The sequence below is a fragment of the Sciurus carolinensis genome, chromosome 3 (genome assembly GCF_902686445.1).
Source record: "Sciurus carolinensis chromosome 3, mSciCar1.2, whole genome shotgun sequence".
Lineage (NCBI taxonomy): Eukaryota > Metazoa > Chordata > Mammalia > Rodentia > Sciuridae > Sciurus > Sciurus carolinensis.
In genome coordinates, this window is record NC_062215.1 from 181409227 (window position 1) to 181425658 (window position 16432).

The window sequence follows — 16432 nt, forward strand, 5'->3', positions numbered from 1 at the left end:
CCATGGCATGAAGCAAGTTAAACCATCACAACAAAGGAGTGCGATGCAATGATAGAGGTATGAGGCTCAAAGGCTATTATGATCTCCATTTTAATGAAACAATAAAACAAACCATTAAATGCAAAGAGAAATAAAACTTTGAGCTTCTTTCTGTGCAGGCGAGTTTCTGGGACCTCGAATGCTTCTCAGAGGGTCCAACAGTGCAGGTCAGGGGGATTCTTCCAGGAGTGCAGCTGGCCACAAGGAGCATGGCCCAGCCTGGACTCCAGGTGCTGAGTGAGGATGAGGGAGGAGAGCCCTCTTCTAGCTCCAGAACAGTGAGGCAAATGCTGCGGCAGGAGGCGAGAAGAGGGGTCGGGGAGGTGGACCCCAGTTAGAGTAACCTTGATCCAGGATTTGTGTTGCGTCCTGTGTTCTAGGACTACCCTGACGACCCTCTCAAATAAGCAGGGTGTGTTCTACTTCTGAGTTTCTCTTTTACTGTCTATTTATAAAAGTTACCAATTCAACTTACACGTAATGAGAGCACTATTTTGGAGAATCCTCCTCTGAGACCTAGAAGAGTCTTTAATCGTGTGCCCTGGCAGGACCCCCACTGTCTAAGGGCTGAGGACAGGAGCATTACTGGGAGGCACACTACAGGGAACCCTAATTCAGCAAGGGTCTTCAAGTACAGCCAGCACACACAAGCACCACCATGTCCCAAGGAGCCAGGACCAGTGGCTGACAGGGTCATCCAGAGTTGTGGCACAGCAGGTGGCCTGTCAGTGGCAGGGCAGGAGACAGAGTGCTCTGCAAGGATGGGGACATGCTGGACTTGCCCTAGTGGGTGCCATTCCTTCCTCTTTCTAGGAAACAACAATCAGGGTGTGTGGTGGCACTGACCAGGTGGCTGCTGCCAAGGAGTCCGGGCCCTGGGCTTTTTGTGAGGCAGGCTATGTGCAGGGGACACCTGAGATAAGAATCCATTTTTAAATTTTTCCTTTTAGGAGTCAGGAAAATGTGAAACTGCAACTTGATACAGAACACTTTTTTATTTACAGGTGAGACTGCTCCCGGTCAGTTACTGAAGGCCAGCATGTGAGCTGCAAGCCTTCCCTGGAATGACTTCACTGACTGGGCCATCCGCTGGAACACAGGACTGCCCAAGCTGGCTGCAGAGACCCTCTCCCAGTGCCATAGACCAGAGGCTGAGTATCACGCCCATGGTCAGGGCTCCACGTGGGCAGTGGGCCTGGCCTGTCCACAGTACAGAGACCAGCAGGTCCAGGGCTCGTGGTGTCCACCTCCTGCCAGACCGAAGTGTCAGAAGGCTCAAGGCCTGGCCCCCACCACCTACCCTAGACCCCAAAGCAAGAAGCAGCAGTGGCTGCTGCTACATCAACAGCAGAAGACAACCACAAGGCCTCGGGCAGCTCAGGCCAACAGGGAGCTTCCCAGACCCCATCTCACAAGGCTGGGAAGGCCAAGGACAAAGCTCTCACTCTCAGGACCACCTCTGAAGCACGCACACCCCTGGAAGGAGTCTTGGAGCTTCTCCAGGGCAAGCCAGGCTCTGGGGGGAACTACCGAGAAGAGACAGCAATGGCAGCTTCCCGGTAACCTGCTAGGAGCCCAGCAGACAAGCCCTTGTCCAGGACCACCCACAATGCAGGAGGTTAGACTGGGATGGGAAGCGCGTGCACACGTGGCTGGGGCACCACAGCCCAGACCAGACTCTCCAGGCAGGGGTTCTCTGGATGGCCAGCTGGCTCTGGGGAGGCTGCTGCCATGCTGGGAGCAGCCCCATGCATGGATGAGATCCTGCGGCTCCTGCCCACAGTTGCGTGAGAAGCTTGAGGCACATCTGCATGCTGTTGTCCACGCAGCACTTTGGATGAGACTGACCAGCAAGGACTGTGATCGCCTGAGGCCCTCAGTGAGGACCACCAGCTGGCTGCTCCTGGACGCCTCACCCCAGAAGCAAAGGAAAGGCATGGTTCCTGCTCAGCCGTCGACAGCAGGGTGGCTCTGTCACACAGCAGTGGGTAACCTGCACAGCCTGCCTGGGGGGCTTCCGACTCTCGTTAGGGTGGCTACCAGAAAACATTAAAATTACCTACCTAAGCTCAGGGTCGCCCTGCACACTTCTACGGACACTGCTGCTGAGCAGCTCTCCATGTGGCCAGCACGTCATGGCCACAGACCTCACTCCTGCCCGCTTCTCAGAGAGCTTTACTGCACAGGGCTAAGGTTCCTTCTCAATTTGTTTAATTTTAAAGTCTGGGATCGGACTAAATAGCTGTAAATGGTAAGTGCCAACAAAGGTCTTTGTTAACACTTTCTTACTCTTTTTAAATTAAAATAAAATTCCTCCTTGTCAGTCACAAAAGGTATAGAAAACTAGGTAAGAAAGTCCCCAGGAACACATGTGCAGGCTTCGGAGGCCAGAGCGCTACCTTGTGCTCCTTGCTGCTGGCGATCTTCCTGTGCACACGTGTTTACAAGGGAGGCTCCACACTGCACTACTCGTCTCAGTACCCACATCCTGCATGACACACACGGACACACAGGCCCAGGCTGTCTGCGCGGCCTCAGTGAGGCCCGCCTGGTCCACAGGTCCTGGTGCTCCACAGGGCGGGCATTAAGGGGCAGGAGGAAGCAGATGCCACCTGGAGGCCCCTGGCCCCTGGTCTGGGCACTCCACGGGCAGGAGGAAGCAGATGCCACCTGGAGGCCCCTGGCCCCTGGTCTGGGCACTCCACGGGCAGGAGGAAGCAGATGCCACCTGGAGGCCCCTGGCCCCTGGTCTGGGCACTCCACGGGGCAGGAGGAAGCAGATGCCACCTGGAGGCCCCTGGCCCCTGGTCTGGGCACTCCACGGGCAGGAGGAAGCAGATGCCACCTGGAGGCCCCTGGCCCCTGGTCTGGGCACTCCACGGGCAGGAGGAAGCAGATGCCACCTGGAGGCCCCTGGTCTGGGCACTCCACGGGCAGGAGGAAGCAGGCGTCGCCCAGAGGGCACTGCAGCTGCTCACCTTTATGTGCTCATGAAGCTGAGCCTCGTGCTGCCGGGACAGCTGCTCGTGCTGCCGCTGGAACTCAGCAATGAGGATCTGCCGCTGGATCTGCTGCTTCTGCTTCAGCGCCAAGAGCTCCTGCTGGAGCTGCTGCTCCCGTAGTGCTGGCTCAGCCACGGGCAGTGAAAACTGGTGATCCAGGCGCAGGTCCATGGGCACTGCCGAGGGGGCCACTTGCAAAGGCAGTGCTGAGGCCACGTCCACTGCAGAGAGAGCACAGCACAGAGAGCCAGTCACTGCGGTGCACAGCTGGCCCCAGGGTGCCCGCCCTTCCCCCACAGCCCTGCTGGCATCAGTCCTGGGGTCCCTGGGGGTTGAAGGACTGTGGAAGTCCCGAGGCCCCACCTTAGCCCCTGTGGGGACAGGCTCAGGACCTGAGACTCAGGGGCCTCTATGGCTCCAGCCCTCAAACATGAAGGTCACAGAAGCCAGAAGGTCAGCCCAGGAGGCATGCCTGCACCAACCTCTTCCTTCCAGCCCTCACCACAGAGGCCCTGCTCCCAAAGGATCCTGTCACAGGCCTATAGGCCTGTCGGATGTCATTTCTGAAAATGATTAAAAGGAGGAAAAACAGGAAAAGGCTGTGGTCAGCGAGAGTAGTTGAGTGACAGCACACGCATGGGCAAACTGCCAGCTCTCTCCTTCTGTCCCTTCCTCCTCTTCCCCAAGAAGCCACTGCAGACTTGTATGTGAGTCCCAAGAACAGCATGTGCCACAGAAGTGGTCCAGATAGATGCTCGTGGGAGCCTGTTGCCATGGCGACATGAGTGCCCTTTGGAAAACATGTTTATCCGACCACAGCCAACGCAATGTGCTCCTGACTGGCAGCACAGGCACACATCAGGCTGGGCTTCCGCACCCCACGATCCTCGTCACTGCTCAAGAAGAGATGCGGCGTGACTCATCAGAGGCCAGTGCTGAATCAATCTCAAGCCTCGAGTGGTTCGTCCTAAAGTGAGTGATGATGCAGAAGCCAGGTGCACGTCACACCTCAGCTTGCCAAGCCCAGCCATGCTCCTGGTGCACGGTCCTGCCGGGAGGGCAGTAAGCACATGTGGGAGCTCGCCACGGGCCAGACGTCTCCTGGTGTGCGTCCAGGGACACCAGTAGCACTTCAGGCAGCTCTAGAAGTGTTGCTGGGTCTCGGTGAGGGTGCATGCTCTCCCTGCCCTGGTCACTTCTCTCCACCAGCCAAAACACAGTGACCAATCCCAGAGGCAGAGAAAGAAGCCAGAAGCTTCCCTCTCTGGGAGGGCTAGAAGTTCAGAGGACAGTCCAAAGGCCGAGAGGATAAGCTGCTTGTCCCTCAGGTCAGCATCTTACACTCTTGACCTAGACTGGTGTGCCCCCGAGAGCGGGTCAGTAACCTGAGCCAGCCCACAGGACCTTCCAGTCTCAGATGCCAACCACCTTAAACTAACCCTGGCCATAGTCTAGCTCCTAGGACAAATCTACTCCACAGTCACAAGTCTAACAGTCCAGATAAGCTGGGCCATAAGTGGCCCCTGCAACTCAGTCTGGAGCATTTCTGTGGTCACTACCTAGGAAGTAGATCCCTTGCTGGATGTAGTCCTCAAATTGCTGGGCCCTGGTGCTGGCACTTGGCCCTCCTCTGCCGAGGTGGAGTGGGAGACTGCTGTGGAGTGGGCCTAGGCACAGGCGGGAGCACCGATGCTGACCCCAGATGCTTCCCAGAGTCACCTGAACTCTCCCGTCTGGTGTCCTCAGTAGCAGTGGGCATTCTGGGCAGAGTCCAGGTTGGGGTCCAGGCGGGAGGGGTGCCACTCAAACACAGAGGTCCTGGGCTTCCTTGGTGGGAACTGCTGTCCTGTAGTAGCACCCGGCTCCTGTCCTGGCCTACTGCCCACATTACAGGAATCCACCAGGCCACTCTCCCTGGACAGCAAGTCACAGGTGACCAGAGGCCCTCAGTACATGTGATGGTATCCCCTATGCATTCTCTCCTCCCTCCTAATGAGCACAGAGAGGGGCACCTCCTGGCCTCCTAGGTCAGGGACGGGCAGCCCCGGCCCGTTCAGTGCACATTTGTCTAAGCTGGTGCCAGGCTCGTGTTTCCCCAGGCTTCTGGCCTGGGCGTGTTTAAGGGGAGGACCAGCAGCAGCGACCCACCCCACATGCAGGGACATGAAGTCGCACTCGTCTCCTCCCTGTCCTTGGGACCCTCCTTGTCACGAGATGTAGCACAGTGCCAGGCGACGAGATGTCAGGGCCTCCCACACGTGCCCCAGGCTTCCTTTTGAGGGATGAGATGCGATGGAGGCAGGGAGGAGAGCTGAGTAAGGAACGCAGGAGGGGCAGATGGGGCGTGCCACCAACCCCCTTCTCTGTGCCCACGGACGGGCTCAGAATGGGCTTGGCCTCACTCGGTCAATGCACTGGGCACTTGCAGACCTCTGCCCTCCAGGGAGAAGGAGACTGCTGCTCTGAGTCAGACGCAGTGTGAACAGACAGCCTGCGGCCGTTTACTCAGCATGTTGGACTTGCTGCAGAGGTGCCCGGCCTCCTCAGCTGGCTAAGCAGTGACCCTGCATCTTTAGTCCAGACAAGCACACAGAAGCCGTCCACATTCACTGCCTCACCTGCTGGGTGCTGCGCCATTCCTGTGGACCTCACTGGGCCACGCGGAGGAAGACAGCCACATGACCTCTGCTTACAGACGAGCCAGTGAGACCCAACACATCAAAGGGTAACAAGGCTGTCCCAAAGGTGCGGGACCCCAGAAGACTGACCCATGGCTCACTCTAGCAAGTCATTTCCCTGCTTCTGACTTTTCAGGGGTTGGGAGGGCATCACCAGTCTCTGTGGAGACTGACGTAGAAACCACTTTAAGGAGCCCCTCTACTAACTTTAGAAACGCCACTGGCCAAGTACTTGACTTCGTGGTCCTAAGGACAGACAGCCAGCCACCTGTGTCAGTGCCAGATGCCTCCAGGGCAGGCAGGGCTGATGGCAGCTCTGGGGAAGTGTCCACTCAGGAACCCATGAGGGTGCACCTCACAGAGACAGAAAACGGCCTGAGCAAGGGTCCAGGCCCAACATAACAGAGGGTCTCCGATGTCCAGCCTGGAGAGCAGCCCTGCCCCTGCAAGTGCCAGAGCATCACGGCAGGCTGGCCTGAGAGAGGGGTGGGAGGGAGAGGCAGCTCCAGGAGGTGGGGCCCCTCCAGGCTGTGGGGTGAGAAATGGGCGGTTGTGCCCACCACGCGCCAGTTGAACGATGCTCCCTTTCCTCACGTTCTTCTGTAGCTGGAAGCAAAGCCTCTATAAGGGAACATGAACTCATGTCCAAAGCACCTAGCAATGCAGTGTTAACTTGGCCATGATGGAGACACCACGGAAGCCATCTTCTCAGGGGCAGAGGCCTGTGGGGTACCCACAGCTCCCCACCCAGCTGAGGCTGGCCATGTGCCCCAAGGGCTGAGTATGCACAGGCTGACCACTGGGGAGGGCTGGGGAAGGAAGGAGCGCTGTGAGGCCCCCGCAGCTCAGTGGAGACAGCCTCACACTGGTAAGAGCGGCAAAGGCAAGGGTTTCACTGTGGGTTTTGCTTTAAAAAAAAAAAAATCTTTTTCATCCAATACACTCAAGCTATTAATGTTCTATTGATTTAAGTGCTTTTTGAAGCTATTTTCTTGAAAATCTGTAAGATTCCCAAAATTGACTTAAATTTCATCTTAAAAGGAATATATAAGCTGGACTCAAGGCGATTAGCAAGATCAGGCGTGGGCAGGACACGTGGCCTGAGAACACCCCCTGCAGCCCATCCTCTGCAGCGGGGCCACCGTGCTTCCCGCCCTCAAGGCACACCGCTGCACTTCCTGAGCAGACTCCCTCCATTCCCAGGTCCCAGCTCTCTCCAGGTGTTCCCTCGAGTTCTGCCCAGCCCAGCACGCTCAACAACCGGTGCCTCACAGGTCAGGAGGACGTGGCCAGCACAGGTCTGCCCCAGGAGCTCTGCCGCACACTGTTCCACACAGCTGCAGGCGGCTGGCAGGACCAGATGCTGGGGAGCTGGCAGCGCATGCTGGTCTCTACGCCACAGAGGGAGCTCCTGGGTTGGAGGAGGCTGCAGACCACTCTCCCTCTGCTCCCAGAACAGGCTGATTCTGAGCAACCCAGTGCAAGAGCTCCAGGCAGGGCTGAGTTAGGAGCAGCATCACCTTCAGAAAGCCACACGGAACTCTGAGCAGGTCCTCAGTGCTTCCTTCTTTTCCACCACGTGTTGAAAAGGGACGAGGTTTAGCCTTGATTCACCATCCTTTGCCGTGCAAGTTAAAGTGGAGTTGAGAAACCGGACGACATTCATCAGCAACCCCCATGTCCCACAACCACCACTGCTGCAGCTTCACCTTCAGAAACAAAGCTGCCCCGACAGATGGACACAAAAACAAGGACTCGAACCTTCGCAGACAAGCAGACCCACTCGTGGGCTGCTAGGCAACCCCACCTTCTCTCCCTGGTGCCAGCCTCAGGAGGCCAGGTGGGGGACTGCAGCCAAGCTGTGCCAAACCTTGCCAGCATGCCAGCTGCAGAGCTGGGAACCACAATCCCCATTCACTTGTGCGGCCCTGGCAGCTGCGTCAAACATGACTTGTGCTATTTCTGTATCAAAAACCCTGGAAATGCCTTGAGTTCCCAACAGAAGCTGCTGGTGCTTCTGCCCCAGAGTGCCCTGAGCAAACAATGAGAGCTTCTCTCCTGCGAGCAGCAGCATCCACACAGAAAAGCCTGTATTCCCATGAATATTCCAGGGTGGAGCACAAAGTCCTTTCATACCCTGCCTTGAGCCCAGCAGGACCCCATCAGGCTCTGACGCTGGTGAGGGCACAAAGACAGCATTCAGAGTCCCGGAGAGACCAGTCAGCCTGGAGGGAACTCTTGGCACAACAGGAAGGTCTGTCAGTCTCCCTCTCCTTTTTAAAGGCACTGTCGTAAAGCAGGACGCTGATTTTCCATGACACAAGTCGGCTCCTCTTCTCCTGACACCACTTCACGGCATCACACAGACAGTGAAAGCAGCAGTGTTCTCCAGAAGGCACGGCCAGAGTCGAGGGTCTCTTCAAGGAAAAAAATGACCCATTCACAGGGAGGGGAATCACCGCTCTCTCAACCATGTAACCACGATTTCCTCTTCCTGGGGTGGCTGGGGGTGGGGAGGGCACTGGGCCTGCAGAACTTACTGTGTTCACCCTTTACTGTCATGCACACTAGGAAGCTACACATGAAGTAAAAGAGCAGTTAAGGAGACCAATGCTCCGCAAAGACCAGTCACCTGGGCGAGCCTGGGGCTGCACATCTCCTCCTGGGAACAGCCTGGCTGTGGTGAGCGTCCTCTGGCTTCTCTCTGTGGTCTCAATGCCTCTGCTGACAGCTCTCCAAGCACACTCTTGGCACTGTAGCACTGAAGGCCAGGAGCAGGGTGTGGGCCGAGGAGAGGCGACCAAGCTCCCAGGGCAGGAGGGTCTCAAGTCAGTCTGCCATCAGCTCTGGCTTAGTGACCAGAGCTCCTTCTGGGAGGGCATCACGAGTGGCCCCAGGAAGCCAAAGCCACCCTGGCTCTGGCATCTGTGGAGCAGACTGAATGCCCAAAGATGTGGGCTGGGGAGAAAGCTGTGTGGTGCCATGGCCACCTGTGGCCCTCAGGAGCAGCCAAGCAGAAGACTCTGGGGAGGAATGGTGTCCTCAGGTGACTGAGCAGCAGGGCAGGGTGAGGGATGCGACAGCCGGCTTGAGGCAGGTCAGGTGCACAGCAAGGTCCAGCAGGCTATCCCAGCCACTGTTCTGGGTGAAGACAGCAGCAGCAAGCTGGCCCTGACCACCCCTGCCTTAGAGGCTGAACGGCTCCTCTCAGCCAGTCACCCGTCCCCTACGCAACCGCCGTCCCTGCTTCGCCCGCCTTCTCCTGCCCCGGGGAACCCTGGGTCTTGTTCCAGGCTGGCTCTCCCATGTCCTTTGTTCCGCTCCATATTGTATCTTGGCCTATCCTCTCATTCTGCAGGAACTCAGGTCCGCCCATGTCCTGGGAAAGTTGATGCATGCCTCAGCGGCAAGTCTGAGACACGCTTGGGCTGCCCTGTGCGCGCCTGCTCTGGGTCACGGGCCTCTGGCTGGAAAACCCTCCCTCGGAACTCTGAAGGCATAGCACTCAATCTGTGTTCCCAGGACTGTCGCTGAAAACGTGGAGCCATTCATGACTTGATTCATCTTTCTGGGTGTCTGTGAGACCTTCTCCTTGTCTTTGTGTCCCAACCTCCCAGTCCTGCCTGTGGGGAAGCCCTCTCAGATCCCTCCCGTGTGGTGGCTCAGGCGCTCCCGTGGGAAGCTCCCGCAGCTCTCTGGTGCTGTGCTCCTGGGTACACGGGGTCACGGATGGCTCCCACGCTGGCCTCTCAACAGTCTCACTGACACACACCATTTCCTTCGCTACGTATTCTCGCCTCCTAGAATGTTTCACGACCTCTGCTTTATTTTTAACTCACAAATGGAGTGGCCACGTCCTGAGAACTATCGCCCGGCTCACGTGCCCTCCACACCGAGTGGGGCAGGGCGCTGCTGACACTAGTAAGCTTCCTTCTGTCTGCACAGTCTGCTTCTTAATTCTGTTCATTTTTTATCTGGAGTCCCTGCTAGGGCTGCTTTTCATGCCTGGAAACTTTGTGCCAAGTGTCCCCAGAGCAGAGGCAGAAGTTCTGCCTGGGGCAGGGCATGCTTCTCCGCCTGCACTTTGCTGGGTCCAGGGCCCAGGCTCCTCCCAGGCAGTGGCCTCTCCCTGGGACAACCCTTGGGTGGGCACCCCGGTGCGGTGCCATCGCCCAGCACAGTGGAGGACCTGTGGGTGGGGGTCCCGCTTCTTCCACCTTGAACACCCCCATCTACTTGGGGGCGAGCTTCCTGCCCCCCTCTCCGAGAGAAGCGGTGGGCTGTGGCAGTACAGCTCACACCAGCTTTCCCGGCTGGCCAGGGGCCTGGCTTTGCTTCATTTGCCAATTCAGCTGAGGCTCATCCCCCTGCTTTAGACACCTACTCTGCAGGTGGCGTGGCCCTCATCCCTCCACCTTGGCTAGTTCTTGACCTTCCACAGCAATGTGCATTTTAATCTTCTGTGGATGATTTCAAAAGCCAGCAGCAGAAAGAACTGTTCGAGAGGCTCCCCGTTTCTCTTGGGTCCCTCTCACATCCTCCTTGCACCCCACTCTGCTCCTGCCAGACCAGACTGAAGCACATCTCGGTGGTCTTGGCAAGCACCTCTAGAAGAGCTCAGAGAACACACACCATCAACACACTGTGAATTCTATGTTATCAGACAATGCCCCTCTTTAGATGGTCTTAAAAATGCTCTGCTCATATCGTGATTCCAGAAGGGTGCAGACACTGCAAACAGCTGCTGCATTTCTCCCAAGTCTTTCTAATCTACACACCCCCAACACCAACTGAAGACACTGGCCACCCACCCCGAGGCTGCAAAATGTGGGCCTGGGACAGAAGGCTGTGCTCCCTGCCCCAGCTTCCCGCAAACTGGGGTGTGTCCCGGAAGCACGCAGACTCCTGACTTGCCAGCAGCTGCAGGGAGCTGCTGCGCCCGGGCGGCCCACAGAGAGCCTCCTCCACTGCCACAGCGTACAGGCCTGCAGACAGGCCCACCTGCCTCCACCCTTTCACTTCTCGGCTGGATGAGCTCCACAGTGAGAAATGATCCCAAACCAGCTGCCATGTTATTCTCACAATCAGGTTTTATAAGAAAGCACAGCAAAATGCTCAATCTTCTTCCTTTATTACCAACTTCTGAAAATGATGAGCGGGCCCCCAGCAGCCTCTGCATGAGAGCAAGGAAGAGGTGGCATGCTTCTCAGTGTCCCAATAACCCCCGTCCTTCGGAGTGCTCATGCGGTCCTGTCCTTGGCCAGAGGGAACCCATGGATTGGCTCCTGAGTCCTTCTAACACCTGCTAATGGTCTTAGAGAGCAGCCCCTTTCTCTGCTGTGACAAGATGTCCTGGCAACTCCTACACATTTCCTGACCCCCAGGTGGGAAAGAGTATTTGGAGACCAGAACCTGGGTGTTGGGGTAAGCATAGTGACTGGGTTGGGACTTAGGACACACACATCTTTACTGGAGTTTCTATGAATTTCCAGAATGAGTGAAATGAGATGCAAGTGTTCAATCTGCCACCTTGCCTTGGAACTTTCCAGTATGTAACTTATTAAAACTATCATTCTAAAGGACTGAACAAGCATATTCAAGCTCCATTCAAAATTCTTACATGCAATATCATCTTCCCCAAAGGAGTTCTTAACTGAATTACGATTATTCTATTTAACCTCGTGTGCGTGTTTGTGTGTAAAGAAGATGACATGGAGAAGCCAGGAATACTTTTCAATGTAAAGACTTGAAATATTCTGTAGGAAATGCATACAACAGAAGTGGCCTACTGTATCTTCAAAAACAGGTGAGTTTCATAATATGTCATCTCTCTTTGCCTCATTTAAGTGGATTTGTGCAATGCCAAAGAAATAGCTTATGTTAACAACATACTAAAATAGAAAATACACTTGAAAAAAAACATGGTAAAAGAAAGGCTGCTTTATTTTCTTCTGTTTTGTTTCCAAGTAAAATCAGAAGTAAGGAAATAACTACAAACATGATGCAGGCAGGCGTTCCTGGGAGTTGCGTGGTCAGGATGGAGGGGTACCCTGCCAATGCTACACGTAACCTTGGAGCTGGGTCTTCCCTGCAGAGTAGGGAATCAAAGGTGAGAGCACACACCTAGGCGGGTTACCCTGCTTCTGGGCCAGAGGGAGCTGCTTCCAGAATCTAGGAGGGACATCAGGACAGGGTGTCTGCTTGCTGGGGAGGGCTCTTCCCTTCCAGCCTCCTTGTCGCTCATCTGTGCCGCAGGCTGACTTCACTCTGAGGCTGTAGGTGTGTGCTCACTGACGCCTGTAGCACAGGAGGAACTCCACAGGGGATTCAAACACATACATACCCCATTCCACCATTCCACACGGGGGGACTATAACACAGAGAGCAAAGTAACTTGGCCAGGCCCCACAGCCATCAACAGCAAATCCAGAAAGGGACCCTAGCATCCCGACCCAGACAGGCAGCCAGATGGGGAGGTTCCTATGGGAGATTCAGGGTTCACAAGTCACCTCCTCTGTGGGACCCCGCTGTACAACAATCTGGGCACCCCAAAGCCTAAGACTCCCCCATGCTCCAGGGCTGACATTCTAAACCATCATGCTTTCTTTCTCTAGGGGAAAAACAGGGACATCTGGTGTCAACCCCAGAGCTAAGTCCCCACCAGTGGGCCTGCCTGGCTCCCGTGCCTCCCTGCAGCTCAGACTCAAGCTCTGCTCTGGACCAAAAGCCGTGCCTGTCCATCCAGTGCCACTGCTGGATAGCCTGCAGCCCAGTGGACTCTCGTTCCTGAAAAGCTCCTCAGCTGGAGCAGCCCCCAGCCCTGTACTGAATGGCTGCTCAGGCTGAAACAGTCCCAAAGGCAGGTCCAGGCCCAGCCCACCACCCACCCACTACCAGGAAAACGATAAGAACAGGAAGGTACTGCCAACCCCTGGCCCCCATGGAGCACAGAGACAGGAACAAGAATCCACTCCTAAAAAGAAAGGGCTACGGTTAACACCAGGCGCGTGCTTTACTCCAACTGTATGTTATAACCTGTCAGCTCTTCCCTCCACCCTACCTGCCCCAACTCCCCACACTACAAGTTTCTAAAATGCTCTCTGACTGGCAAGGAAAGGTCTAGGTGGTATTTGTGTGCGGTCTGTAGCTCTGAGCCAAGGCAGCTGCTCCTGAGCAGGCTGATTCCCAGGCAGGCAGGCGCCTCTGCAGCTTCACACCCTCCTGCAGGCATTCCCTGCTGCAAGGAGCCACCATGCCCTCTCCACACCCACCCCTGCAGTGGCATGGGGAGGCAGGGTGGGCAGGAAGTGATTAGGTGCAAGGCCTGCAGTCTCCAGTCCACCTGACACTTCTAAGTACAGTCAAAGAGAGTGTCTATGTCCAGAAGCCAACTTGCACCACCTCAGGCAGGGGCCCTGGAATCTCCAAATACCCACAGGAAAAGACATGCCAATACAGAGATGGGCAGGCCAGTGGCCGGCACGACATGGGTGCTGGGGTTAGGCCTGAGTTCAGATCCTGCCGCAACTCCAGAGAAGGCAGTCTGGCCTATGCTGAACAGGGTAATGACAGGACATCTCCTCATCCTGGGGTGGCGCAGTTTTGTGTGAGAAGAGCCAGGTGTGCCCTGAGTCCTGTCACAGAAGCAGGGCACAAGCGTTCTGCTGGTGAGCTGTGACACTTCAGGTGCACACTCTCCCGACAACTGTTACCTTAAAAGTGGCCCAGGAAGTGCTGCACAACACCCCGAAGGTCAAGATGGCAGGAAAGCCTGGCAGTCAGGGTGCCCTGAGCCAGCCCACAGAGGGCACGGGTTTCTGCTGACCCTTCGCGGCTGGAGGAGCTTGCGGAAGGCAAGGGGAGGCAGACCCTCATGCACCACCTGGGCGAGAGCTGCAGCTCCACGCCGCCCCGCTGCCCTGCGAGGCCCATACTTGGTGCGTACCGGCTGGTCTGCATTGGGGAGTGGGGAGCTGCAGCAGTGGGCTCCCCAGGCAGCAAGGCCTTCCAGGCGCCTGCAACAGGGAGGCAGCTGCCCCAGGGAAAGTCCCACCTGCAGCAGGGACAGACTAACTCACACGAGCAGGCAGCCTCCTGGCACAGAGGATATGATGCAGACTGACTGGGAGGCAGTCTCCCCCAGTCTTCCATCTAATCAACTCTAGAGTCACATAGGAGTAAGGGATAAAAACAGTGCTGACATGCTCAGACTTTGGAAAATTCCATTTTGTACTCTAACCAGAAGCCACGAAGTTTGACTGGATGAGAGGTCGTACTTTCAGGCCACAGAAAGTAACGAAGGACCAAGCGGCGCCTTCTCTGGCCTGCACCCCATCCACAGGTGCTGCCTGGCCCTACAGCACAACTCCCTGACCTGAAACGAACGGGCGTGGCAAAGGTGGGGCTGTCTTCTCCATGATGCCATGACCTCTTGGCAGGAGCACAGATCTGGAGAGGAAAGACAAGATGGCAGCCTTCCAGGTTGCCAGAGCCAGCTGCCGTCTTGGACAACCCCCCCAACAAGACAGAAAAGCCTTGGCATGGGGACCCAACCACATGTCCCCTCGTCTCAGGGGCACAGGTGAAACCTCTAGACAGAGAGGCCCCCTCTTCACCTAGACTGCCTCAGACACGCCCCCCCACCCCACAGGCCCTCAGCACAAAGAGAGAGGGAAAGAACCACAGCCCACCTGCTCGCCCTTGGCTTTGACCTCCCCAGTGCAGCAGAGTGAAGGACTGCAGGTACTAACAGGAACCAAAGTGGCAGTGTCAGCCTCAGGTGGTGGTGGCTGGTGGGAGACATGCACCTGCAGACACAGAGCACACAACCAGACGGAGAAACAAAACAGTCAGGACAAGTCCCTCGGTGAAGCTGCAGGCCACCAAAGACACAGTTCAGAGGACCCTGGAGCATAAGTGGTATCTTCCTGCAGAGGTACCTCGGAAACAGAAGCCAGAAAGCAGCAGAACACATGGAGACAGGATGAAAAAGAGAAGGAGCCTCAGTCATGAGCACAGTCACCAAATTCTCAAACAAATGATGGGCAAGTTTAACCCAGTGCTATGCCCAAAGAATGCTGGATCAAAACCAACAGCACGGACACAGGAAGAAACATGCGCAAAACACCTACAAACACAACTTGCTGCACTGAATGCAGTCATGCTCATCCTGAGAGCGAGCAAAGACCCACAGGAGCATCTTGGAAAGCTTTAACCCAAGCAAGCATCTTTACAAAGCCACAGCGAAAGCTGCTTTTACTGGTGAACCTTGAAGGAGCCAAGCCTCCAGTCATCAATGGTGACATAACATCCTGGCCATACTCCTAACAACCCCATGGGTGGGGGTGGGGGTACTATGAAGTTACTAAGGCTAATAAGAAAATAACAAGATGCTCAGGGGGTAGGCTGTAAGAACAGCATAAAACATCTGCAGCATTCTCACATGTTGCAACAAGCAGAAAGCCTAACACAGAAACATGGGGACCTAGAACCGTACCCACCGAGACCCGGCAGACCTGTGCAGACGCTGCTGAAAGGTATTCTAAACAACCTGAACAGACGGAGCGTTCCAACACACAGGACAGAAAGACCTGTTTTAAAGATACCAATTCCATCCAAACTGATCTATAAATCCAGTAGAGATAGTTCATGACCTTAAATGCTGATTCTAAAAACTACATGGAAGAATAATTTCAAAAGGAACCAAGGTGCTCCTGAAGGCAGAAAGGGATCCTTTGTAGATCACTGTGAAAAGATAGATATTTAGCAAATGCCTCCAGGACAGAGGTGCATTTCCACAGAAAGGAGACAAGCATCCAGTCACCACCGGTCACAATCCCAGGTAGATCAAGGCTTGAAGGAAAAAGGGAAAGGTAAAACTTTTAGAGGATACTATAGGAAAAAAGCCTTGTGTCCTTGGAACAGAAAAATCAAGACACAAAGTGCTTCCTAGTACAGAGGATGAAATAGACACCTCTACACTGAAGCTGTTAGCCTTGCACAGTGGACGGCAGCAGACAGGCAAGTCCTGACCCCAGCATCAGTCAAGGCCTGTGTCCACAACACAGAAGCCATGCCTGCAGATCAGCAGCCACTCACGCTTCCAAAGAACTCACCAAGTCCAAGGCAGCAAAGACCTTTCCTGGAGGACCCTAACGGCAGAGGACAACAGCCTGATGCATCACAGTTGCAGACAGCCTCATCAGCCGGCCAGGAGACCCTATTCCACACCCACCTCATTCTGACAGTCCACATGCCCCAGAGGCATGGAATGACGCCTTGGGAATAGGAACCTTCTAGAAAACTATCAGCATTCCCTTATGGAGTCCAATCTTGGTTCCACAACCCAGTGCCACGGTTAGGGTGAGGCTGGTCCCCCATGTGCAGACAGCGGGCAGACCTTCGGCTAGGTCTGGGGCTCCACCCTGGCAGGGATTATTAATGCCCATCTCCTGGAGTGGGTCTAGTGTTAGAGGTTCCCATTGGCCAGCAGGGCCATGTGATGAGACCATCTAGCTGGTTCTATCTAAACTCACTTTGTCACAAAAAACACACTTAAACTCCATTTTAAACTGACTTGTTCAAAATCATTAAGTCAAATAAACATTTCTGACAGGAGGAAATACATTGTTTCTTCCACTCTATTTCAGTGTAAAGGCAGAACTGCTGCCCCACAGTGCAAAGCCACTGAAGGAATGAAGTCTGGGCACCAGA

General features: G+C 55.4%; 1 protein-coding gene across 7 annotated transcripts in view; it reads right to left on the minus strand.

Moving 5' to 3' along the window:
• Hdac4 (histone deacetylase 4) overlaps positions 1-16432 on the minus strand; it is a 255217-nt gene that overhangs the window by 100783 nt on the left and 138002 nt on the right. For all 7 annotated transcript variants that reach the window (XM_047543426.1, XM_047543427.1, XM_047543430.1 and 4 more), the window contains one exon: positions 3018-3262. In XM_047543426.1, coding sequence (XP_047399382.1) covers positions 3018-3262 — 245 coding nt within the window. The remainder of the gene's footprint in view (positions 1-3017; positions 3263-16432) is intronic.